This window comes from Pelophylax lessonae (genome assembly GCF_965119305.1).
Source record: "Pelophylax lessonae genome assembly, chromosome: 2".
Lineage (NCBI taxonomy): Eukaryota > Metazoa > Chordata > Amphibia > Anura > Ranidae > Pelophylax > Pelophylax lessonae.
The window spans coordinates 722,692,447-722,701,997 of NC_138769.1; the positions used below are offsets into that span (position 1 = coordinate 722,692,447).

Sequence of the window (9,551 nt, forward strand, 5' to 3'; positions counted from 1 at the left end):
TATAGCCGCCTGTAAACTCTGTCTCAGGTTTGCTGCCATTTTTTTGTAGGATCGTCGGTATCTGTTTGAATAGCATAGTCTTCAGAAAAATGGCCGACGCAGTGTAATTTTTAGCCCACAAATTGAGGACAGTTTTGGAAAAACAGGAAACCACTGTAAGGAAAAGAGTTTGGTGACATTGGAAAGTGTTGTAAAGAGAGAAGTAAGAGGTAGGAGAGGATACGAGGGGAAACAAGAGATCTTGTCCAGGTGAGACATTATCTATATTATATAATATGTGCTGATTACCAGGGAAGTCCTCTGCTTAGCACCTGAGAGCCTCTATAATAAGGAATTTATCAAAGGGCTGCTATAGAAATAACTGTAAACCTGCCAGATAAGTGGGGGGGGGGGGGGCTGACATCCTATAGAAAACACTGGTTGTCATGGTGATCCTCTGCTTTCAGTACTGTGTGCCCCTGGCTGGGAGCAGGTAAACAAAACCAGGAAAGTCAGAAGTCCTTGTCTGCATGGCTTGCTCCTGGCCAGGGACTGCAGACAGAGGCAGCCAGGCAGCTAGCAACTTCAGGAGAGTGGCTGTATGCTTTGTCATGTGCGGGAGCGCCAGGAAAAATAACACAGAGACAGTGCAACGCCATTCATGATTGGCACCGCTGTTCAAAGAAAACCAAAGGATGGGAGGAGTCAAGGGCGCGCCGTATACCGCCGCCATATCACACAGCCATTCAATCTAAAGGCTCCAAAGAACTACAGCGCTGCCCTATATACTAGGGATTGACCGAAATATCTATGGCCGATATGCACTTTCCCCGATATATCGGAATCGGCCCCTGACGTTACCGATATTTCGGGAAAGTGCTGTACCGGGGTGATGCCTGCAGCTAGAGGAATCACCCCGGTATCGGCGTCCATAGCCGACGGTTAGCTGTCTTGTAATGACAACCGATGCGGCTGAGAAGCCGCTCGGCTGTCATTACAAGGAGCGGGAGGGGATGTCCCTCCCCCCCCCCCTCCCGCCGCCTTCCGTGGCTCGCCCGGGTCTCCTGTCCCACTGGGAGACCCGGGCATCATACCTCCACTGCCCCCCTCATTCCCCTCCCGCCGCCCTCTGCGGCTCGCCCGGGTCTCCCGTCCCACCGGGAGACCCAGGTAACCTACCTTCACGGCCGCCGAAGAGAAGACCCGATCAAAGCTGCATTGGGCTCTGATCGGGTCTCCATGTAAAAACCCGAAAGTGATGTCATGACATCACTTCCGGGGTACTGGCGCCAGATTAAAAAAAAATGACAGCATTCAAAACAGCCAAACTTGGCGTTTTGAATGCTTTTAAGTGCATAGGAGGGGTTTGGGGTCTTTTAGACCCCCAGATCCCTCCACAGGAGTACCTGTAAAAAAAAAAAAAAAAAAACATTTTTTTTTTTAATGTACAAAAATATCGGCCGATACCGACATGCGATGACCAAAATATCGGTATCGGCAATAAAAAAAAAAAAAACGATATCGGTCGATCACTACTATATACCTGTCCTAATATACCACGTCAACTAATATATTATTACCATACAATCATAGTTATTGCAATTCTTTCGTTTTTATATAAATATTTTTATTAAATATTTAATAAATTATTAAAATTTATAAAATAATAATACTTTCTCTGTGTTAATTTAAGGGGTGTAAATCAGGTTAGAAAACGTTAGTTATCTACTCCGTTTCACCCTGTGTAATTGTGAAAAAAGAAAAAAACACCTTATATATTGTGAGTTATAGACTAAAAAAAATGTAGTATTGCAACTCTTTCATGTCATATAATTCCAAAATGTTATAGGTCAGTGATGGTGAACATTGGCACTCCAGATGTTTTGGAACTATATTTCCCATCACGCTCATGCACTCTGCAGTGTGGTTGAGCATCATGGGAAATGTAGTTCCAAAACACCTGGGGTGCCAAGGTTCGCCATCACTGTTATAGGTGAAAAAAAAATACTAAGTGCTAATATATATATATATCAAAAAAGGTGCTTTAATAAAGTGCTCTGTGCCTTATCCAAAATATAATGTCCATATGAGGCGCGCTTCACACCTACAGTCAGGTCCATAAATATTGGGACATGAACACAATTCTAGTCTTTGTGGCTCTATACACCACCACAATGGATTTGAAATGAAACAAACAAGATGTGCTTTAACTGCAGACTTTCAGATTTAATTTGAGGGTATTTACACCCAAATCAGGTGAACGGTGTAGGAATTACAACAGTTTGTATATGTGCCTCCCACTTTTTAAGGGACCAAAAGTAATGGGACAGATTAACAATCATAAATCAAACTTTCACTTTTTAATACTTGGTTGCAAATCCTTTGCAGTCAATTACAGTCTGAAGTCTGGAACGCATAGACATCACCAGACGCTGGGTTTCATCCCTGGTGATGCTCTGCCAGGCCTCTACTGCAACTGTCTTCAGTTCCTGCTTGTTCTTTGGGCATTGTCCCTTCAGTTTTGTCTTCAGAAAGTGAAATGCACGCTCAATCGGATTCAGGTCAGGTGATTGACTTGGCCATTGCATAACATTCCACTTCTTTCCCTTAAACTCTTTGGTTGCTTTCGCAGTATGCTTCGGGTCATTGTCCATCTGCACTGTGAAGCGCCATCCAATGAGTTCTGAAGCATTTGGCTGATATTGAGCAGATAATATTGCCTGAAACACCTCAGAATCCATCCTGCTGCTTTTGTCAGCAGTCACATCATCAATAAATACAAGAGAACCAGTTCCATTGGCAGCCATACATGCCCACGCCATGACACTACCACCACCATGCTTCACTGATGAGGTGGTTTGCTTTGGATCATGAGCAGTTCCTTTCCTTCTCCATACTCTTCTCTTCCCATCACTCTGGTACAAGTTGATCTTGGTCTCATCTGTCCATAGGATGTTGTTCCAGAATTGTGAAGGCTTTTTAGATGTTATAGTAAAGAGAATATGACCAGCGCTACGGATTGTAATATATGTTGGGAGGACGGAAACAAAAAAGGTGTAAGCTGCCCCAATCAAACCTTAAGTGTAAAGGTAAAAAGTGCTAAAACGAAATGTGACGATTGGTGATGGCGCTACCTATGAAACAAATAAATAGAACCATATATAGTGCCCCTAGTGGCGTGAAAGGGGATATATGGGTTGGGTGACCCACGGATAGTGCAGTGTCGTCAGATAAAAAAGTGAAGAAATTAAAATATATAGATGTGGGAACAGGTGTTTATTCACATAAATCAATAAACCAGGAAATAAAGTAAACTGATACCGTGAAAAAATTAACCCACAACCACAAGTGTGTGAACAAGTTGCAAATTAACTGATATATGTGCCACATACACTGTGTTGAAAATGGTGAAGAAATGTGGATAAGTAAAGTCCACGAGTGGCCACTGGGTGGCGTTTATGATAGTACAACCTGTATGATGGTATATGGGGGGATTCCTCTTCGTAGTGGGCGAGCAGTCACGAGTCGGCGGCAGATGCCCTAAGTGCTCACATGAGAAGAAGAAGGCCCCATGATGAATAAATGAGTCATACAGTCATAAACAAAAGGCGTAGTAAACTCACTCGTTCAGAAGATCAGAATCAGAAAAAACAGTGCGCGCCGGGATGCTTCCGCGTTCCACGGCCGACAACCGGAAGTGACGTTTGACGTCGGAGACTCCGCCCTATGCGTTTCGTCACAATGACGTCAACTGGAGCGGCGTCAACAAAGCGTACTCCCGGAAGTCTTATAGCCGCCCGTATCCAAGCAACGGAGGGGACGGAACAACACCGCCATCTTGCTACTCCCTCTCCGGAAGCCATGTTGCTCTACTTTATTGGTATATCCCCTTTCACGCCACTAGGGGCACTATATATGGTTGTATTTATTTGTTTCATAGGTAGCGCCATCACCAATCGTCGCATTTCATTTTAGCACTTTTTAGATGTTGTTTGGCAAACTCTAATCTGGCCTTTCTGTTTTTGAGGCTCACCAATGGTTACATCTTGTGGTGAACCCTCTGTATTCACTCTGGTGAAGTCTTCTCTTGATTGTTGACTTTGACACACATACACCTACCTCCTGGAGAGTGATCTTGATCTGGCCAACTGTTGTGAAGGGTGTTTTCTTCACCAGGGAAAGAATTCTTCGGTCATTCTTCTTTTGGTGTTGCTGAGCTCACCGGTGCGTTCTTTCTTTTTAAGGATGTTCCAAACAGTTGATTTGGCCACACCTAATGTTTTTGCTATCTCTCTGATGGGTTTGTTTTTTCAGCCTAATGATGGCTTGCTTCACTGATAGTGACAGCTCTTTGGATCTCATATTGACAGTTGACAGCAACAGATTCCAAATGCAAATAGCACACTTGAAATGAACTCGGGACCTTTTATCTGCTCCTTGTAAATGGGATAATGAGGAAATAACACACACCTGGCCATGGAACAGCTGAGCAGCCAATTGTCCCATTACTTTTGGTCCCTTAAAAAGTGGGAGGCACATATACAAACTGTTGTAATTCCTACACCGTTCACCTGATATGGATGTAAATACCCTCAAATTAAAGCTGAAAGTCTGCAGTTAAAGCACATCTTGTTTGTTTTATTTCAAAGCCATTGTGGTGGGGTATAGAGCCAAAAAGATTAGAATTGTGTCGATGTCCCAATATTTATGGACCTGACTGTATGCATGTTGCTTTTGAATGTTTCTGTAGTGCTTTTTTGTTGTGCTTTCCACATTTTATTTTTTTAACCGCGATTTGCATTTTTTATGCTTTTTTGTTTTTTTTTGGAAAATTTGTTGGGCAGATTTAAAAACGCCAATCTTGGCAAAAACGCTCCAGCTTGGGTGCGAAAAACGTTAGCTGCCAGTGTCATCATCTCCACTGTGGTATGATCGTCCTTCATGTATGTTTGTTTTCTTCAATAAAGGACTCTTTTTTTTTTTTTTTTTGTGTGTGCCGCTATCCAGTCCATTTCTTCTGTGGCAAAAACGCACTACATGCTTTTCTGCAGCTTCTCCGTTGAAGTCTATCGAACCAAAAAAAGCACCTTTTTGCATTTAAAAAAAAAAGTCCCTGACCCTTTCCAAAAACGCAGAGGCACAAAAATGCATTGATGTGAACTTGTTCCATAGGAACCCATGTTAAAAAAATAAAAAAAAGTCCCGCATTTCTGCAAAAAGCATGAAAAAATACGCATTGGTGTGAATGGAACCTCGAATGGTGAATCTTGTTCCAGTGAGGTTCTACAATGGCGTGCTCCCCTCCTATGTTCCCTACTTACCAACAATAAATGAAAACAGGCTCTGGTAGTATATCTCTCCACTCCTTTATTACAATCTCCAGGTAATGGTAGATGGCTTGTTACATCAAACAGGTATTATATGTGGGTATGTGATCTCTCATTTACTCCTCCAGTCTGACCTCCAGGTTCAAAGCAGCAAATATCTCATATAAACAGGATGGGAGGAGTCTCCATAGTGTAGTATTGTTTTACTTTATCGAAACATGAAAACGCAATTGAACTTTGACAAAGATGATTAAAAGCATATAAAAACACTCCAAACGGCCGCCTCGGCGTGCTGGTCGGCTGTATAAGCTCGTCACTGGCTGTCCTCGTTTGACGCGTTTCGCCTCTCACTGGGCATTTTCAGAAGCTCTACTGGGAGGGGCGAAACGCATCAAGCCGCATCGGTTGTCATTACAAGACAGCCGAATGTCGGCTATGGACGCCGGTACCGGGGTGATGCCTCTAGCTGCAGCCATCACTCCAGTACAGCACTTTCCCAACTTTATACATGAAAACATATTTAATAAAGAAATATAAAAAAAAAAACACCAAGTTTGGCTGTTTTGAATGCTGTAATTTTTTTTTAATTTGGTGCCGAGTACCGGAAGTGATGTCGTGTTCAATAAAAACATGGCAACATTTCATTCTTTGTGTGTTATTAGTTTAACCACTTGCCGACCAGTCACTGGGATTGTACTGCGGCAAAGTGGCCTGATTCCGTCCAGCTACCTATGTCGCTGGACTCCTCCCCTTGTGAGCGGCGCTCGCGCGCCGCCGGAGGCTCGCTCCCGCTGTGTTCAGTCACAGCGGGAGTCGGGCCAGGGGAGGAGCGGCGGTGATTACCGCCGCTCTTCCCAGATCGTCGGGGAATCGAGTGCGGAGATCCGCCCGCTTGTGTAAACAGAGCGGGCGGATCTCCTAAGTGACAAAGTGACAGATTGCAGGGTTCAGCATAGCTGGACATGCAATCTGTCCCTGTGTCACTCAGTCACCTCCCCCCACATGTTAGTAAGCACCAGGCATACATTAACCCCTCCCTCTCCAATAAAATTAACCCCTTCCCTGCCAGTGTCATTTTTACAGTAACAGTGCATATGTATAGCACTGATTACTGTAGAAATGTCACTGGTACCCCCAAAAGTGTCAAAAATGTCAGTCAAGGGTCCGATCTGTCCGCCGCAATGTCGCAGTCCCGCAAAAAAAATCGCAGATCACCGCCATTACTCGTTAAAAAAAAAAACACCAAAAATGACAAAAATCTTTCCCTTAGTTAGTAAACGCAATAACTTTTGCGCAAACCAATCAAAATACGCTTATTGTGATTTTTTTTTTACCAAACATAGGTAGCATAAAACAAATTGGCCAAAAATTTTAAAAAATTTTGATTTTTACATTTTTTTGGGGGGAATTTCATATAAAGAAATGTGAAAAATATTGTTATTTTTTCAAAATTTACGCTCTTTTTTTTTGTTTATAGCGCAAAAAGTAAAAATCGCACAGGTGCTCAAATACCACCAAAAGAAAGCTCTGTTTGTGGGAAAAAAAGGACGTAAATTTTGTTTGGGTACAGCGTCGCACGACCGCGCAATTGTCAGTTAAATTCGCACAGTGCCGAATCGCAAAAAGTGGCCTGGACGTAAGACAGCAAAATCTTCCGGTGGTAAAGTGGTTAAGCAGACTGTGATTGTCTATTGTTGTGACTTTGATGATGATCAGATCACATTTTATGACCAATTTGTGCAGAAATCCATATCATTCCAAAGGGTTCACATACTTTTTCTTGCAGCTGTAAATATATTCCTGGTATGTCTTCCTAATTCTACTTCCTGTCTTTTCTCCCATACAGGATGTCCGCCCCAACACCACAGGCCCACGACCGCAGTCGGAAAGAAGCAGAGGAGGAGGATGACCCGGTGGATCAGATGATCGCTCGGACTGGCTGCACGGCCTTTCATTATGCTGTACAGGAGTGCATGGCGGAGCACCAGGACTGGAGGAAGTGTCAGGTGCAGGTGCAGGACTTTAAAGATTGCATGCAGGACTATCAGAAGAAGAGGGCTGAGGAGCTGATGAAGAAAAGGGCTCAGCTGCGAGGACAGGCGTCCTAATCCGGGACAATCCTGCCAAAGAAGGACCTACCCGAGACACGCACTGACACCAGATTATTGAGCAACTCCAGCCAAACAGTGGAATACCCCAAACTGTGGAGGCGGGGTTAAAGAGACCCTATCACCAGACCATTTATTTTAAATACAATTTCCCCTTAAGATAATTTGTGCATTTATTGTATTTTATTCATGTTATTTACCTGTAAAAGCCTCTCTTGTATGGACATCCAAAAGCCCTGAGACTGCTGCTGGGTACCTCCAAACTGCATGTGATGTCAGCGACCCCAACACTCAGGCTGCATTCACATGTCAGCGTTTGGATCGCGGGCAGAACCGCCGCGGTTCCGCCCGTGATCCGGAGATTATTGCAAATCGCGGGACGCCTAGCGTTGCCCGTTGATTTGCAATAGCCCCCCAAACGCCGAGCGATGTTGCCGCGATTTACGCCCGCCGAATCGCGGCAACATCGCGCAAACAAAATCGCGGGACGCAATACGCTCCAAAAAAGTACAAGAGCTTCTTTGAAATGTATTGCGTCCCGCAATTTTGTTTGCGCGATGTTGCCGCGATTCGGCAGGCGGAAATCGCGGCAACATCGCTCGGCGTTTGGGGGGCTATTGCAAATCAACGGGCAACGCTAGGCGTCCCGCGATTTGCAATAATCTCCGGATCGCGGGCGGAACCGCGGCGGTTCTGCCCGCGATCCAAACGCTGACATGTGAATGCAGCCTCAGAGCTGTCACTCAAGTGACCCTCTATACTATTGATGATGACCCTTGGCACCCCAGTTGTTTTGGAACTACATTTCCCATGATGCTCTTGCACTCTGCAGTGTAGTCAAGCATCATGGGAAATGTAGTTCAAAAACATCTGGGGTGCCAAGGTTCCCCATCACTGCTCTATATCAAGGGTATGCAAAGTGTGGCCCTCCAGATGTTGCTGAACTACAAGTCCCATGAGGCATAGCAAGACTGACAGCCACAAGCATGACACGCAGATGCATGATGGGACTTGTAGTTTTGCAACAGCTGGATGGCCACACTTTGCAGATCCCTGCTCTATATAGAATTCCCTATCACTCCTTCCCTGGCTGCTACATGAAGGGTTAGAGGAGGGGGTGGAGGAGCTGGGCCTGCACAGGCAGTAATCAGACACTCCCAGAATCATAGAGGACTATGGCATGCAAGGAGGAGGGGGCTGTGGCAGAGAATTGACTCTTCTGGAGCAGTGATTTATTTATTTTTTTTGCTAGCAAGTTCAAAGGCAAATCAGAAGTCAAAAGGAAATAATGTATGTTAAGGAAAAAGAATGTAAAGTAATTGATTTGTCTGTGCTTTTACCTGCAGTTTGTTTTAATTGGTAACACAGTCACTTTAACCACTTAAGGACCGCCCGCCGCAGTTATATATAGTCGCACAGGTATATAGTTATACATATATATATATATAGTATAGTGTGTGTGTATATATATAGTATAGTGTGTGTGTGTGTGTGTATATATATATATATAGCTGCGGTAGGTACACGTCAGTCGCGCACTTGCAGCTAGGGGGCAAGCGCACGCCGCCATCGGCGCACTCTCACCCCCACTGGGCAGCGGGGACTCCGATGCATTGGGTCAGGCGGCTCCGATTGCCGTTGGCCACCCGCGATCGTTCCCCGCTGAGAGAGAAGGACGGTCGGCTGTTGTAAACACAGCTGACCGTTCTTCTCCCTGGAATGATCACAGAGCTCCTGTGATCCTTCTATATAGGATCACAGGTCTCTATGGTCATTTCACAAGCCATGCCCCCCCACAGTTAGAATCACTCCCCTAGGCTCACATTTAACCCCTTGATCACCCACAGTGTTAACCCCTTCCCTGCCAGTGTCATTATTACAGTAACAGTGCATATTTTTAGCACTGATTACTGTAGTAATGTCACTGGTCCCCCAAAAAGTGTCAAAAATATCAGTTAGGTGTCCGATCTGTCCGCCGCAATGTCGCAGTCCCGCTAAAAATCGCAGATCGCCGCCATTACTAGTAAAAAAAAAAAAATAAATAAAAATGACCTAAATCTTTCCCCTAGTTTGTAGATGCGATAACTTTTTGCACAAACCAATCAAACTCCGCTTTTTACGATTTTTTTTTTTTTTA

The 9,551-nt window shown here is 44.5% G+C and overlaps 1 protein-coding gene across 1 annotated transcript; it reads left to right on the top strand.

Annotated features, from left to right (window-relative positions):
* The first annotated feature begins 141 nt into the window (after window positions 1-141).
* Window positions 142-7,551, top strand: COA4 (cytochrome c oxidase assembly factor 4 homolog). Its single transcript, XM_082247233.1, has 2 exons — window positions 142-249; window positions 7,153-7,551. The coding sequence occupies exon 2, from the start codon at window positions 7,154-7,156 to the stop codon at window positions 7,412-7,414; it is 261 nt and encodes an 86-aa protein (XP_082103359.1). The 5' UTR covers window positions 142-249; window position 7,153; the 3' UTR covers window positions 7,415-7,551.
* The last annotated feature ends 2,000 nt before the right edge of the window (window positions 7,552-9,551 follow it).

Excerpts from the sequence above, each read along its gene's own strand:
- COA4 (XM_082247233.1), top strand. The coding sequence starts at position 7,154 with ATGTCCGCCCCAACACCACAGGCCCACGACCGCAGTCGGAAAGAAGCA.